Raw genomic sequence first — 17,517 nt, 5'->3', positions numbered from 1 at the left:
TTGCACCATGTGCTAACTAATGTGGATGTAAATTATAAAAAATAAATAAATTATATAAAGTAAAAATAAGTAAGGAGATTACTTAGGAAGGGGGAAAACTAGCTGCAGAAACCCTCTTGCCCTTTAAGAGAAGTTATTTATGCATGCATTTTCTTGACTTTAAAAGTGGGCTTGAGAAAGCTGGTTGGGGCAGCTTTCTAACGCAATGGAATCTGATTGCTCTGTGTTCGATTTGTTAGGTCTGGCTCAGTGCGCTGAACTCTGCTGGCAGCTGAGAGGGGAAGCCGGAAAAAGGCAAGTTCCTGGTGCAAAGGTTGCTCTGCAGCATAATTTAGGCATTGGAGGAGCTGTGGTTGTCACGCTGTACAAGATGGGTTTTCCTGAAGCTGCCAGGTAGGTGGCATTCTGGGTTTTGCCTGTTAATGAATCCTGATTTTTCATAGCTGATGACGTTGTATATGTAAAAAGTCCAAATTTTATTGCTTTAGTACTCAATAAGTATATCATAACATTGCTTTGATAGCTTGGCTTTAAAACCTTAAAACTGGCAATTAGCTTTTAAACTTAAACAGCCTTAGGAAAATTTTGTTAAAAAATTTTGTTCAAAAGAGGGGGCAGCATAGTCAAAAGAGAGTGCTGAACTAAAAATACTTGTCTTAGCCCGGCTAACCTGAGTGATTTTAATTTAGGCAAGTCACTTTTTTCGTCTCCTTTTTCAGAGTTTGCTTTCTCTGTCTGTACATAGCCTCCCAGGCTTCTGAGGTTGTTTGGAGAAAGTTATCAAATACGCTGATTGGATCTCTGCACATGTATGTTTCAGAATCCAGCCAAGCCCTCACTGCTGCTAGAATTCCTTTTATTTGTCTCTTGCTGATTTTCTTCCTGTCCTTATCAAATTCCTCTGCTCCTCAAATCTCCAAGTGCTTTCTGTTCCAAGCCTTTCAGGATCCCTCAACTTCCTTGCTCTTGTCTCAGAGAAGTGTTCATTCTTCTTCCCATAGGCAAAAAGGCCCTCTTCCTTTCCAAGGCCAGGCTCTCCTCTTTGAATGCTTTTGTTACCAACCACTTTCTGTAACTTTGTTCTAATATTAAGTATACCTTCTCCCTTTAGAGTCTTTTCATCTTTGCCTTTCTATTGACTCCTGTCTGTTAGCAAACATGTTCAGCTCTGACAGATGATAAACAATTTATTTTTCTTATTGCCTTATTTTCTTTCATAATGAGACACTTTTGTTTATCTATGCTGAAATATTTGTCTTGGTTTTTGACTTCACCCCTGAGGTCAGGTAAAGCCAAGAGCAATCTGATTATGAAATATTGTTTTTATTTTGTTCTTATTCTCTTTAACCCTGATGTAGCTGTCAACACTAATTGGCTCCCATTTTTCTCCTGAAATTATTTTTTCTTTCTTTTTTTAATTAAAAAAAATTTTTTTAATGTCTATTTGTTTTTGAGAGAGAGAGAGACAGAGCACGAACAGGGGAGGGGGCGGGGGGCAGAGAGAGACGGAGACTCAGAATCTGGAACAGGCTCCAGGCTCTGAGCTGTCAGCACAAAGCCTGATGCTGGGCTCAGACCCATGAACTGTGACATCATGACCTGAGCCGAGGTCAGATGCTTAACCAATTGAGCCACCCAGGCACCCCTAATTTTTTTTAATGTTTATTTATTTTGGAGAAAGAGCCAGAGTGTGAGCAGGGGAGGAGCAAAGAGAGAGGGAGACACAGGATCCCAAGCAGGCTCCGGGCTCTGAGCTGTCAGCACAGAGCCCGACATGGGGCTCAAACTCATGAGCCATGAGATCATGACCTGAGCTGAAGTTGGGACACTTAACTGACTGAGCCACCCAGGTGCCCCATCTTTCTTTCTTTTTTTTAATGTTTATTTTTTTAAAATTTTTATTTATATATTTAAAAAAATTTTTTAATGTTTATTTATATTTGAGAGAGATAGTGCGTGAGCAGGGGAGGGGCAGAGAGAGAGAGAGACAGAATCTGAAGCAGGCTCCAGGCTTTGAGCTGTCAGCACAGAGCCTGACATGGGGCTTGAACCTGCAAGCCATGAGATCATGATCTGAGCCGAAGTCAGACGCTCAACTGATTGAGCCACCCAGGCGCCCCTTTTTAATGTTTATTTTTGAGAGAGAGAGAGAGACAGAGCACAAGCAGGGGAGGGGCAAAGAGAGAGGGAGCTACAGAATCCAAAGTAGGCTCCAGGCTCTGAGCTGTCAGCACGGATGCAGGGCTTGAACTCACAAACTGCAAGATCATGACCTGAGCCAAAGTCAGACACTTAACCGGCTGAGCCACCCGGGCATCCCTATTTATTTTTTTTTTTTTTCACACTTTTGGTTCCACAAAGGATATGTGACACACTTCTTTTCAGAATCGATTATATTCTTCTGTTTTACAAGCTCTTGAGTCTCTTCTATCTGTCCTTTCACTTTTCTTTCTCTGTCTGGAATATCATTTCTGTTGTGAAAATTCCATTGTTTTTAAGGCCCATCTTGAGTACCGTCTCCCTTTAAATATCCACAGCACTTTGCACCTCCTGCACCCTTATCTAGTTTTGGTTTAGTTGTAGTATATCCACATTTTTATTCCCCTCATATGAAATCTTTGAGGCCTAAGACTGTGACATCACTCCACTCCTCTAAGAATCTCTGTCATAGAGAGTGAATGTTTCTTGAATTGAATCACATAAAAAGGTGTTAAGATGTTGAATTTTTTAGTTTCCTCCTAAATGTGATCATTAGTCTGTACTGTCTTCTGGAATTCCATCCAGTTCATATGTGGAGTTGAAAACTCTCAGTAAAATCCAAACTTTAAAGTTACTTTATAGCTACTTGAGTCAGCATATTAGTGTAACTCTCTAATTTGCTCGGATTAGAAGGTTATGAATTTGGGGAAATAAATTCTATTTTAAACATGGAATTCTCATAGTTCTTTTAATTTCAGGAGACTAAGTAACTGGGAGATTGAATTGTTCAAAATAATTACAGTGATATTTCTGGGAAAGCAGAAGTATGAAAAAATCCAGCTGGTATACAGGTTTCCCTTGCTATCCAAAAGTAAAGCATTCCTATGAAACTTTTTTTAAGCCAAAATGGTATAAAGCAAAGAAGCAATTACCATTACTTTATATGGAAAAATTCTTGAGTATTCCCAGACCCCCCAAATAACCTCTTTTATGCTTTTCTGATACCTTAGGACACATCTTACTAACAGATGCACAAAATAAATTGAGATAAAGCACAGGTGTTCACAGATACAGTTCAAAGCTGTGGTTCCCTGCTGAGTGTAGTTCTTGGGGAAAGAGCTTGGGGACAGTGCCACTCTCCACACATGCACTGCCTCTGTGATGGCTTGCTGCAAAACAAACATTGAACTCTGTCGTCTCTTTTTGCTTCTTCTTTGGTAAAAGCCAAAATCCTCTTTGGATTTCTTTTGGTTAGCCAAAACAGGCACTAATGTAGGTCTTTTGTAGAAGCAAAATGGCATAACATGGAACGTTTGAAAAGCAGCTATACCTGTACTAATGACTAATAAGAATTAATGACTAATAACAGAGAAGGACAGATATCATATATTTTCACTCATATGTGGAACTTGAGAAACTTAACAGAGACCATAGGGGAAGGGAAGGGGAAAAAGTAGTTATAAACAGAAAGGAAGGGAGGCAAACCACAAGAGGCTCTTAAATATAGAGAACAAACTGAGGGTGAATGGAGGCTGGGGGAGAGGGGAAAATGGGAGATGGGCATTGAGGAGGGCACTTGTTGGGATGAGCACTGGGTGTTGTATGTAAGCCAATTTGACAATAAATTATATTCATAAAAAAAAAGAATGACTAATAAGAAAATATTGAAGGTAGTACTGATAGTTTTAGTGATCCAACATAACTCACGACAAAGGCCAAAGTTGGGAAAACGATTCTAAATCTGATGGCACAAATATATAGTTTTAAAGCGAGGTTGTGGTTTCACTTTAAATGAAGTCATTTTAAGGCACTATTTTAGGATTCCTGGACCCAGTTCCAACATGGGGAGTGGGAACTCCCAGTCCCCATCCCCAAACACCAAACAATTCTTGGACACCAGTAGGTCTGAATTCAACTCCTCTGACACCATCTACCCAGAGATAGCATCACATTCCACAGCTTCAGTGTTAGGTACCACACTGACCCACACCCACCACTTCAGATGCCAGTCACAAACCTCAGACTGGCTACAGTTTGGAGGTTTCAATGACTTCCTCCTTAGGTTTGATTAATTTGCTAGATTAGTAGCAAATTGCTAGGCTCACAGAACTCAGAAAAACACTTACTTATATTTACCAGTGTATTAAAGGATATGATAAAGGATACAAATCAACAATAAGATAAAGAGATAAATAGGGCAAGGTCCCAAACAAAGGAGCTTGGGGCCTGGTTGATTTGGTGGTATGAGGAAGTGTTCTGGTTTCCTAAGTGTGGAAGTTCTCTGAAAAGGACCAAAAGCTGTCCTCTTGGGTTTTATGGAGGCTTTAGTACATAGTCATAGTTGACCAAGTCAACAGCCATGGGCCAGCCTCCAACTCCTCTCCCCTCCCATATGGTAGTGGTGTGTGGTGGGGTCCAAAGTCACCTTCATTAATAATAAGACACTCAGTTTACCTTTATGACTTTGAAACATTTTCAGGAACTGTGGATGAAGACCAAATCTATCTGAGAAATATATTTTAGTCATCTGATGACCAAATAATATTTCTTATAAATCATTATATTGCAGATACCCATTGTACATGATCTGATTTACTTAGTTTCTAATTTAGATAACTTTGATGGAGCAATTGCTACATAGTTAGGCCCCCAGAATGGTCCTCTGTGTATGTGGGGAAGGCAGACATAGGTTTTTCAAAATGCTGTAGAAGCCCAGAGGAAGAAATTATTATGAAGAAGGTAAATTTAAACTGATAAGAGCAGATACTACACTTGATTTTAGCCAAAAGGTCGAGAAGTGATGAGGAAGGTAAATTTAAACCAGATGACTAGGATTGCCCAGCAGAAGGGTAGAGAAAGGATATTCCAGGCAGGTACGTAGATGGGTACAGAGAGTTGAGATACAAGGTTTGATGAGTAGCTGTACTGTGTGGGTGCAGAGTAGATTATTTTGTGTGTGCCTTGGTAGATGGGCAGAGTCAATAGTGTGTAGGTGACAGAAGATACATTTGTAACTAGACTGGGTATGGTTTTGAAACCTTCAAATGCTCCCTTCAGGAGTTTGGAATTTAGCCCACAGAATTAGTTTTAACAGAAGATCATGTGATTATATTGTGCCTTAAGCAGATCAGTCTGGCATTAGTTTGAGTTGATAGGTGGAGAGACCAGAGGTCAGGAATCCTCTCAGGAGGCAGTTGCAGCAGGGTGGATAAGAAATGGTCAGTGCTGGGGCACCTGGGTGGTTCAGCCGGTTAAGTGTCTGCCTCTTGATTTCGGCTCAGGTCATGATCTCACAGTTTGTGAGACTGAGCCCCGCACTGGGCTTAGTACGGAGAGGGGAGTCTGCTTGGGATTCCTCTCTCTCTCCCTCCCTCCCTCTCTCTCTGTCTCAAAATAAATAGACATTTAAAAAAAATGTTCAGTGCTGCAGTAGGAACTGAGAAAATGAGAAGTCATATTTAAGGGCGGTGACCAATTGCATTTAATTTATAGTTAAACTTTTCTGTCTTTTAAGTTAGATCAATTTTGAACAGTATTTTTCTTTTCTGCTATTACATTCTGGTTTTGAGCTGTATCTTGCATAAATTGAGGTCTGCTGTCAGTCTGTTCAGGTTGCTATAACAAAATTTGTCCTTGGCCCCCAAAATTCATGTCTTTATCATGTCATCAACTCAAAAGTCTTAAGTCCACAGTGTCATTTAAATATCTAAATCACATATGGATGCGACTCACGGTGTGTTTCATCCTAAGGCAAATTCTTCTCCAGCTGTGAACCTGGGAGATCAAACATGATATGTGCTTCCAAAGTAGAATTCCGGGACTGGAACAAGATAGACACTCCCATTCTGAAAGGGAGAAATAGGAAAGAGAGAGTCCTGAGCAAATCCAAACTCCAACAGGGAAAACATCATTATACCTTAAGGTTTGAAAATAATCCTTGTCTCCATGTTCTGCCCTCTAGGTACTTTGAGATGAAGGTCCTGCCTTCTAAACACACTGGGGTGGGGTGTGGGCCCCCAGGGCTCTAGGCAGCCCTGCTCCTATGGGTTTGCTGGACACAGCTCATTTTGTGGCTCTGATTGTCTAGAATTGCACATGGGTGACTTTGCTGGTCTGGGGTCATGGACATGGCTTCACCCCCAAGGTTCCATTGGGTGTTGCCCTAGTGGGGACTCTCAATGGTGGCCTCACTCCCATGGTGGTTCTCTGCCTGGACCCTGAGGATCTTGGAGGCATCCCTAGAAATTTAGGAGGAGGCAGTCATGACCCTACAGCTTTGCTGGGTGCAGCATATGCTTCACCAGAGCCTGTCAGAGCCCAGCCTAGGGTGGCAGAGGAATGGGATGTTAGAATGAGGGGGAGCAGAGCCCATGAAGTGAGATGGCACTGGGCATTGGTGACTCTTCCTTTCTTAAATTGTTCTGCCCCTAAGGTCCTTGCACTCTGGGTTTGTGAAGGGAGGGGTAGCTCTGATGATCTCCTTGCCTTTGGAGTCATTCTTCCATTGCCTTGGACAATAGGTCTTGGTTTGTGTGAGATAACAGAAAACATAAATATTTGGACTTTGACCCTGTTTCCTGACACAGGGCTCCTGAAACCCTTGTAAATTCTCAAGTTCACCAGAAGCATCTTTTGTTTAGTGAGGTGACTCTGGGTGGGCTCCTACACGACCCTGGTATGGGGACTGGTCACCAGAAACACCAAACCTTGATTAGAAGCTTGAAACTTTCAGTCCCACTCCCCATCTTCCAGAGAGGAGCTGGAAATGCAATTAATGATCATGCCTACTATTAAGAACAAAAGTTCAACTGAGTTTATTAAGTGATTCATGAATCAGGCAGCATCCCATTAGCAAGTAGAGGGAAGCTCCTTAATTTAGACCAGTTTTGAATATGAGTATTGACTTTGTATTATAACACTCTATTCATTTTATGTAAGTTGAGAGCTTTTGCAATACAGATGGAGGATAGATTTGCATTCTATACTCTGTTAAATAAAACCTATGTATGTATGTATGGGAAAAGCATGAGCTGGGAAGGGCAGAGAAAAAGGGAAAGAGAGAATCCCAAGCAGGCTCTGCACTGTTGGCACAAAGCCCCTTGCAGGGGCTTGATCTCACCAACCATGAGACCATGACCTGAGCCACGATCAAGAGACGCTTAACCAACTAAGCCACTCAGGTGCCCCAATGAAACCTATTTTTAAAACCCAACTTTGTTTTTTGTTTTTTCTTTTTTTAATTAAGGTATAATGTACATATAGTAAAAGTCACCTTTTTAATGCATAGTTCTGGAAGTTTTGTCCAACATATACATTCATGTAACTACCACTATAATCATGATACAAAACAGTTCTGTCACTTCCCAAAATTCCTTGTTCACCTTTGTAGTCAACCCTTTCCCCTCCCCTCCAGCTCCTGGCAACCACTGATCTGTTTTGTGCCCCTGCAGTTTTCCCTTTCCAGAATATCATGTGAAAAGAACCAAAAAGGCTTTGAGTCTGGCTTCTTTCATTGGTCATAATTCATTTGAGATTCATCCATGTTATTGCACGTACTGGTAACTCGTTCCTTATCGATGAGTGGCAGGCATTACATTATATGGATGTACCACAGATTGTTTATCCATTCCTTGGTTGAGGCTTTTTTATTTTATTTTATTTTATTTTATTTTATTTTATTTTATTTTATTTTATTTTAATTTTATTTTATTTTAATTTAATTTAATTTTTTATAATTTGACATAAAGACTTTTTTTTTCAATATAATTTATTGTCAAGTTGGCTAACATAGTGTATACAGTGTGCTCTTGGTTTGGGGGGTAGAATCCTGTGATTCATTGCTTATATACAACACCCAGTGCTCATCCCCAACAAGTGCCCTTCTCAATGCTCATTACCCATTTTCCCCTCTCCCCTGCCCCCGCCCCCATCAACCCTCAGTTTGTTTTCTGTATTTAAGAGTCTCTTATGGTTTACCTCTTTCCCTCTCTGTAACTATTTTTTTCCCCTTCCCTCCCCCATGGTCTCTGTTAAGTTTCTCAAGTTCCACATACGAGTGAAAACATATGATATCTATCTTTCTCTGACTGACTTATTTCACTTAGCATAATACCCTCCAGTTCCATCCATGTTGTTGCAAATGGCAGGATTTTATTCTTTCTTATTGCCAAGTAGTATTCCATTGTATATATAAACCACATCTTCTTTATCCATTCATCAGCTAATGGACATTTAGGCTCTTTTCATAATTTGGCTGTTGTTGAAAGTGCTGCTATAAACATTGGGGTACATGTGCCCCTATGAATCAGCACTCATGTATCCTTTGGATAAATCCCTAGTAGTGCGATTGCTGGGTTGTAGGGTAGTTCTATTTTTAATTTTTTGAGGAATCTCTACACTGTTTTCCAGAGTGGCTGCACCAGTTTGCATTCCCACCAGCAGTGCAAGAGGGTTCCCATTTCTCCATATCCTCACCAGCATCTGTTGTTTCCTGAGTTGTTAATTTTAGCCACTCTTACCAGTGTGAGGTGGTATCTCATTGTAGTTTTGATTTGTATTTCCCTGATGATGAGTGATGTTGGGCATCTTTTCATGTGTCGCTTGGCCATCTGGGTGTCTTCTCTGGAAAAGTGTCTATTCATGTCTTCTGCCCATTTCTTCACTGGATTATTTGTTTTTCGGGTGTTGAGTTTGTTAAGTTCTTTATAGATTTTGGATACTAACCTTTTATCCGATATTTCATTTGCAAATATCTTCTCCCATTCTGTTCGTTGCCTTTTAGTTTTGTTGATTGTTTCCTTTGCTGTGCAGAAGCTTTTTATCTTGATGAGGCCCCAATAGTTCATTTTTGCCTTCAATTCCCTTGCCTTTGGAGATGTGTCAAGTAAGAAATTGCTGTGGCTGAGGTCAGAGATGTTTTTTCCTGCTTTCTCCTCAAGGGTTTTGATGGTTTCCTGTCTCACATTCAGGTCCTTCATCAATTTTGAGTTTATTTTTGTGAATGGTGTAAGAAAGTGGTCTAGTTTCATTCTTCTGCATGTTGCTGTCCAGTTCTCCCAGCACCATTTGTTAAAGAGACTGTCTTTTTTCCATTGGATACTCTTTCCTGCTTTGTCAGGGATTAGTTGGCCGTACACTTTTGGGTCCAATTTTGGGTTTTTTATTCTGTTCCATTGGCCTATGTATCTGTTTTTGTGCCAATACCATACTGTCTTGATGATTACAGCTTTGTAGTAGAGGCTAAAGTCTGGGATTGTGATGCCTCCTGCTTTGGTTTTCTTTTTCAACATAACTTTGGCTATTTGGTGTCTTTTGTGGTTCCATACAAATTTTAGGATTGTTTGTTCTAGCTTTGAGAAGAATGCCTGTACAATTTTGATTGGGATTGCATTGAATGTGTAGATTGCTTTGGGTAGTATTGACATTTTAACAATATTTATTCTTCCAATCCCTGAGCATGGAATGTTTTTCCATTTCTTTATATCTTCTTCAGTTTCTTTCATAACCTTTCTATAGTTTTCAGCACACAGATCTTTTACATCTTGGGTTAGGTTTCTTCCTAGGTATTTTATGGTTCTTGGTGCAATTGTGAATGAGATCAATTTCTTGATTTCTCTTTCTGTTGCTTCATTATTGGTGTATAGAAATGCAACCAATTTCTGTACATTGATTTTGTATCCTGCAACTTTGCTGAATTCATGTATCAGTTCTAGCAGCTTTTTGGTGGAATCTTTTGGGTTTTCCATGTAGAGTATCATGTCATCTGTGAAAAGTGAAAGTTTGACTTCTTCTTTGCCAATTTGAATGCCTTTTATTTTATTTTGTTGTCTGACTGCTGAGGCTAGGACTTCCAACACTATGTTAAACAACAGTGGTGAGAATGGACATCCCTGTCGTGTTCCTGATCTCAGGGGGAAATCTCTCAGTTTTTCCCCATTGAGGATGGTATTAGCCATGGGCTTTTCATATATGGCTTTTATGATGTTAAGCTATATTCCTTTTATCCCGACTTTCTTGAGGGTTTTTATTGAGAAAGTATGCTATATTTTGTCAAATGCTTTTTCTGCATCTATTGACAGGATCATATGATTCTTATCCTTTTTTTTATTGATGTGATGTATCACATTGATTGATTTGCAAATATTGAACCAGCCCTGCAGCCCAGGAATGAATCCCACTTGATCATGGTGAATAATTCTTTTAATATGCTGTTGAATTCAATTTGCTAGTATCTTGTTGAGAATGTTTGCATCCATGTTCATTAGGGATATTGGCCTGTAATTCTCCTTTTTTGTGGGGTCTCTGTCTGTTTGGGGAATCAAGGCTTCATAGAATGAGTCTAGAAGCTTTCCTTCCATCTCTGTTTTTTGAAACAGCTTAAGAAGGATAGGTATTAACTCTGCTTTAAATGTCTGGTAAAATTCCCCTGGGAAGCCATCTGGCCCAGGACTCTTTATTTGTTGGGAGATTTTTTTGTTCAATTTCTTTGCTGGTTATGGGTCTGTTCAAATTTTCTATTTCTTCCTGTTTGAGTTTTGGTAGTCTGTGGGTGTCTAGGAATTTGTCCATTTCTTCCAGGTTGTCAGTTTGTTGGCATATAATTTTTCATAGTATTCTCTGATAATTGTTTGTATTTCTGTGGTGTTGGTTGTGATCGCTCCTCTTTCATTCATGATTTTATCTTATTGGGTCCTCTCTCTTTTCTTTTTAAGAAGTCTGGCTAGTGGTTTATTAATTTTGTTTATTTTTTCAAAAAACCAGCTCTTAGTTTCATTAATCTGTTCTACTGTGTGTGTGTGTGTGTGTGTGTGTGTGTGTGTGTGTGTGTGTGTTTGATTCTATATTGTTTATTTCTGCTGTAATCTTTATTATTTCTCTTCTGCTCCTGGCCTTGGGATTTCTTTGCTGTTCTGCTTCTAGTTCCTTCTAGTGCGCTATTATTAGATTTTGTATTTGGGATTTTTCTTGTTTCTTGAGATAGGCCTGGATTGCAATGTATTTTCCTCTTAGGACTGCCCTTGCTGCATTTCAAAGGATTTGGACTGTTGTGTTTTCATTTTCATTTGCTTTCATCTATTTTTTGATTTCTTCTTTAATTGCCTGGTTGACCCATTCATTCTTTAGCAGGATGTTCTTTAATCTCCATCCATTTGGAGGCTTTTTCTTGTGGTTGATTTCAAGCTTCATAGTGTTGTGATCTGAAAATATGCATGGTATGATCTCGGTTCTTTTATGTTTATTGAGGGTTGTTTTGTGACCCAGAATATGATCTGTCTTGGAGAATGTTCCATGTGCACTCAAGAAGAATGTGTATTCTGCTGCTTTTGGATGAAAAGTTCTGAATATATCTGTTGAGTCCATTTGGTCCAGTGTATCATTCAGGGCCATTGTTTCTTTATTGATTTTTTGCCTAGATGATCTGTCCATTGTTGTAAGTGGAGTATTCAGGTCACCTGCAATTACCGTATTCTTATCAGTAAGATTGCTTATGTTTATGATTAATTGATTTATATATTTGGGTGCCTCCAAATTGGGTGCATAAACATTTATAATTGTTAGCTCTTCTTGATGGATAGACCCCATAATTATGATGATATGATGCCCTTTTTCATGGTTGAGGCATATTTAGATTGCTCCAGTTTTGTTGTTGTTGTTTTGTTTATGGAAAATTATCTAAATTAGCTTGAAGTTTAACTCAACATGTGAAAACCCTAAGTGATATAAGAATTTAAAAGTTAGAAGTAAAGGTGTATCCATGTAATGATTACAGCTGTATATATGCTTGTAAACTAGAAGGACCAGAAGAAGCAATATGGAAAATTGAGTATAGGAAACTAGTTTGAGTGATAGGATTATAGGTGATTAGCTTTTTCATTTTCTAAATTTTTATTTTAACTAGAACCCTTTATTTTGACATAATTGAAAACATACAGGGAAGAATTATAAGAATAGTACAAGGAACTCCTATATACCTTGTACTCAATTTTACTATTTGTGCTTACATTTTGCCCCATTTTTTTTTTTTTAATATTTTATTTATTTTTGAGAGACAGAGAGAGAGCACAAGCGGGGAAGGGACAGAGAGAGATGGAGACAGAATCTTAAGCAGGGTCCAGGCTCTGAGATATCAGCCCACAGCCTGACGCGGGGCTCGAACCCATGAATCGTGAGATCATAACCTGAGCCGAAGTCAGCTGCTTAACTGACTGAGCCACCCAGGCGCCCCTGCCCCATTTACTTTATCTCTTTTTCTCTACATACATTTATATATGTGCATATTTTTTTCTGAAGTAGTTGGAGGTTGGAGACCTTATGCCCCTTTATCCCTAAATAATTTTTTAAATAAATTTTTAAAGTTTTTATTTATGTATTTTGAGAGACAGAGCAAGTGAGGGAGGGGCAGAGAGAGAGGAAAAGAGAGAATCCCAAGCACGAGCCATAAGATCATGACCTGAGCCCAAACCAAGACTTGGACGCTTAACCGACTGGGCCACCCAGGCGCCCCATACTTTATCCCTAAATAATTTAATGTATGTTTCTAAAAACAAGGACATTCTCTTAATCACAGTATAGTTTTCAAAATCAGGAAATTTAATATAGATAACATACTAATAATACCTAATCCAACAAACATATTCAAAATTTGACAATTGTTCCAATAATATCTTTATAAAATATACCATAAACTTCATTTTTTTCTCCTTGTCTAGATTCTAACCTAGGATCCTGAATGCATTTAGTTGTCATGTCTCTTTAGCTTTCTTTAATCTGAAACAACTCCTTAGCCTTTCTTTGTAATTCTTGGTATTGACTTTTTTGAAGACTACAAGTACATTCCTTAGGAGTAGAATGTTTCTCAATTTGCATTTGTCTGATGTTTCCTCATAATTAGATTCAGATTGTACATTTTTTTGCAAAAAATACCACTGAAGTGATGATATCCTTCTTAGCACATCATATCTGGAGGCAAGATAAAGAAGTTTCCCCTGCTATCTGAAAATAGAGCATTCCTATGAAACCTTTCAAAAGTTGAAATGGTGCAGAGTGAAGAAGCAATTACCATGTTGTAGCAGCTAAAATCCTCTTTGGGTTTTTTGTTTTGTTTTGTTTTGTTTTTGGTCAGCAAAAACAGAGATTAATGTTGGTCTTTCATAAAAGCAAAGTGACGTAAAGGGAACCGTTGGATAGCAGAGGGTACTTGTATCTGTGGCCTGTGGGAGCTTGTAGTCTGGACTCTGCTCCATGAAGTATCAAGATACTTTGTACACTGAAAAGTACTACTTATCAGTGTATCAGTTAGTATTTTATCATATACAATTAGGAAGTGACAAGCTTAGAAAAGGGCATAGTGATGATTAAAAGTTGCAAAGTTAGACAAATGAAATGGGCTTGTGGAGGACTAGTTGTGGCCACTTTATTTGAGGTCATTCATTCAGACTTTTGACTGGAAGATAGTGTACCATAGATAATTCTGCTCTAAATGGAACAGGAGAACATAAGAATTTAGGTAAGGGAGAGAATTCAATGTAATTTCACTTCCATTCAGTCACTGTTTACCAATTGTATGCTGGGAACAGGAGACACAATTTTTTATTTTATTTTTTAAGTGTGGTATCTGCTCTGGAGAAGCTGTCATTTAGTAGGGTTTTACAGAAGAGGAGTTTCTTGGCCTGGATCTTGAAGGATAAAATGGAATTTGCTAAGACAGAGGTATTCTAGATACAGGAAGTAGCACTGACAAAGGCATGGAAGTGTGGGGTAGCATGCCATGCTCTAAGTACTTACTGTATGTATCTCAGCATGGCAGGGGTGCGGGTTCCATTCCTCATTAGTGATATTAGTATGATTCCTCTAGTAGGCTTGCTTTTCGGCTTCTTAGACTTCGCATACCTACTTGTTCACTCTTATTCTCAACTGATTGCTTTGCCTTATACATTGTTGAAAAAATAGAAGCCATTAGACCAGACTCCTTCATCTTCCATTCCAAGACCTAATCTAGAATTACACCCATCTGATTCTCTTTCTTCCATTGAGTCACCTCTTCTTCTTATCATAGGCCCCTGGATCTCATCCTCTCTCACCTTCTCAGATCTTTTGTTCTTCTAGCTCCTTTTCCCTGGTTCACTACCATCAGCAGGCAAAAATGCTCTGATATGTTAATCTTAAAAAAGAAAAACAAAAAGCACATTTTCCTTGATACCGTAATCCCCTCCAGAGACCACTCTTTTTCACTGTTCCTCTAAAAGTAATATCTCGGGGCGCCTGGGTGGCGCAGTCGGTTAAGCGTCCGACTTCAGCCAGGTCACGATCTCGCGGTCCGTGAGTTTGAGCCCCGCGTCAGGCTCTGGGCTGATGGCTCGGAGCCTGGAGCCTGTTTCCGATTCTGTGTCTCCCTCTCTCTCTGCCCCTCCCCCGTTCATGCTCTGTCTCTCTCTGTCCCAAAAATAAATTAAAAACGTTGAAAAAAAATTTTTTAAAGTAATATCTCAAAAGAAGCACACTGTCTGTATAATCTGACTTCTGCCTTCCACTACTTCTTCAGATTAGTTTTGTCAAGTCACCTTTACTCTCCATGGTGCCAAATCCAGTGGGTATTTGACCTTTGGCAGCATTTGACATGGTTTACTCCTCCCTCCCCAATTCTTTCTCCTTTCTCAGCTTCTGCAACACCTCTTGTTATCATTGGCTGCTGCTTCCTCTTCTCTAAATAATGGAGTTCCATAGGATGTTGTCCTGGCCTTTCTTCTTTGTCTATAATTCCCTCAAGGGAAGCTTATCAGTTCCCATGGATTTAAATACTTTGATTATGTTGATAGTTATTCCCATTTTATATCCAGCCTCAACCTCTCCTCTGAGCTCCAGATTCTCATATCCAACTGCCTTTTTGTCTCACAGACATCTCCTACTTCATGTGTCTAAAATGCAACTTCGATCCCCTCTACTTCCACTGCTTTCTTCCTTTTATCCGTATGTGGCACCGCTGCCCCCTCAGTTATTCAGGAACACCTGAATATTCGTGTCCTTTCCCCCCACCCTTAGATCCTCCTCATTACTCTTTGGTAGCAAAGCCAATGGATTCTGTCTCTAAAATGTATTTGAATGCACTTCCTTCTCTCCATTTCCACTGGCAGACTGCCTTCACTGGGGTTCAGACCACCATCACTTCTCACCGTTAGTGTAGAGCCTGTCGTGGGCCTCGAACTCACAAAACTGAGATCATGACCTGAGCTGAAACTAAGAGTCAGACATTTAACCATCTGCGCCACCCAGGTGCTCCATCTTCCTCATGATTTTATTTTTTTTTAATTTTTAAAAATATTCATTTTTGAGAGAGACAGAGTGTAAGCAGGGGAGAGGCAGAGCGAGAGGGCGACACAGAATCCAAAGCAGAATCGAGGCTCTGAGCTGTCATGTCGCTACAGAGCCTGACATGGGGCTTGAACTCACAAGCTGTGAGATCATGACCTGAGCCGAAGTTGGACGGTTAACCGAATAAACCACCCAGGTGCTCCATCTTATGATTTTCTTAATGTCACCTTCTTTTCTGTAGCTCACTTTATTGTAAGAATACAGTACATAATACATATAACATACAAAATATGTGTTAACTGACCTTTTATGTTATAGGTAGGGCTTCTGATCAACAATAGGCTCTTAGTAGTTGTTAAGTTTTTAGGGAATCAAAAGCTCTGGAGAATTTTCAACTGCACAGGGGTCAGCACCCCTAATTCCCACATTGTTCAAGGGTCAACTGTAGGTTGCTTGGTGATAGTTCTTACAACAGTGTGCAGAATGAATTGGGGAGGGGGGAGGCGAGAACAGAGGTGGGGAAAATGGTTAGGAGGCTGCTTGAATAGTCCAGTTTATCTTTACATGGCTAGCTCATTTACAAAATTTACAACCTAATTTAAATATCACCCCCTCAGAGAGGCCTATCTGACCAGACTATCTAAAATAGAACACCCAACACACACATATATTATTTATCTATATCTTCTTGACCTGCTTTATTTTCTTCATAGTAACTATATTTCACATTTTTTTGCTTGTTCATTATCTCTCTCCCCAACTAGCTTCATGAGGGTAGGTTTCTTTGGTTTATGTATTTTTTTTAATTTTATTTTTTATTTTTTAAAATTTACACCCAAATTAGTTAGCATATAGTGAAACAATGATTTCAGGAGTAGATTCCTTAGTGCCCCTTACCCATTTAGCCCATCCCCCCTCCCACAGCCCCTCCAGTAACCCTCAGTTTGTTTTCCATATTTATGAGTCTCTTCTGTTTTGTCCCCCTCCCTGTTTTTATATTATTTTTGTTTCCCTTCCCTTATGTTCATCTGTTTTGTCTCTTAAAGTCCTCATGTGAGTGAAGTCATATGATTTTTGTCTTTCTCTGACTGACTAATTTCACTTAGCCTAATACCCTCCAGTTCCATCCACGCAGTTGCAAATGGAAAGATTTCATTCTTTTTGATTACCGGAGTAATACCCCATTGTATATATTTACCACATCTTCTTTATCCATTCATCCATTGATGGACATTTGGGCTCTTTCCGTACTTTGGCTATTGATGATAGTGCTGCTATAAACATGGGGGGCATGTGTCCCTTCAAAACAGCACACCTGTATCCCTTGGATAAATGCCTAGTAGTGCAATTTCTGGGTCATAGGGTAGTTCTATTTTTAGTTTTTTGAGGAACCTCTATACTGTTTTCCAGAGTGGCTGCACCAGCTTGCATTCCCAGTTTGGTCTATGTATTTTTAAGGGCAGTGCCTACCACCTAGTGAACACTAAATATTTGTAGAAAAATGGGAAGAAAAGCTTAATTATTTTATGGGTTTAATTATGGTTTTCTTTGGTAAGAGCCACAACATCTCTGTTCTTAGGACTTTTGAAAATTACTATTGTTAACTATTGAAAAACCTAATATCTGCATGACTCCATGGGTTGAAATTGATTTCTTTTCTCCAATTCTTTTAGAACTCATCAAATTGAGGCTGCTCCAACTAGCTCTGCGTTTGATGGATTTAAGGCAAATCATGTCTTTAAGGAGATTGAGAAGAAACTTGAAGAGGTAAGTAAGATTTGTATAAAATACTACCAGGAGGACCTTGAGCCTAGAGCCTTGAGCCAGTTGTTGCCATGAAAGGGTACAAGTTGAAAATTTATATGATACTGTCAAGTACTGAGTGTATTTTAGACTTTTTTTCTTTTTTTTGTTTCGTTTTATTTATTTTGAGAGAGAGAGACAGAGCACAAGCGGGAGAGAGGGGCAGAAAGGGGGAAGACAGAGAGAGAGAGAGAGAGAGAATATCTC

At 39.4% G+C, this 17,517-nt stretch overlaps 1 protein-coding gene and 1 pseudogene across 1 annotated transcript in view; one reads left to right on the top strand and one right to left on the bottom strand.

Moving 5' to 3' along the window:
* Positions 1 to 17,517, top strand: part of SCP2 (sterol carrier protein 2) — a 125,538-nt gene that overhangs the window by 86,947 nt on the left and 21,074 nt on the right. The window contains 2 exon segments of the mRNA XM_053895251.1: positions 240 to 393; positions 17,181 to 17,274. Coding sequence (XP_053751226.1) covers positions 240 to 393; positions 17,181 to 17,274 — 248 coding nt within the window.
* LOC128776042 (U2 spliceosomal RNA) lies at positions 4,852 to 5,001 on the bottom strand (annotated as a pseudogene).

Source organism: Panthera pardus, unplaced genomic scaffold (genome assembly GCF_024362965.1).
Source record: "Panthera pardus isolate Hobbes unplaced genomic scaffold, ASM2436296v1 HiC_scaffold_11, whole genome shotgun sequence".
Lineage (NCBI taxonomy): Eukaryota > Metazoa > Chordata > Mammalia > Carnivora > Felidae > Panthera > Panthera pardus.
This window is presented reverse-complemented; position numbering and strand designations above follow the sequence as displayed.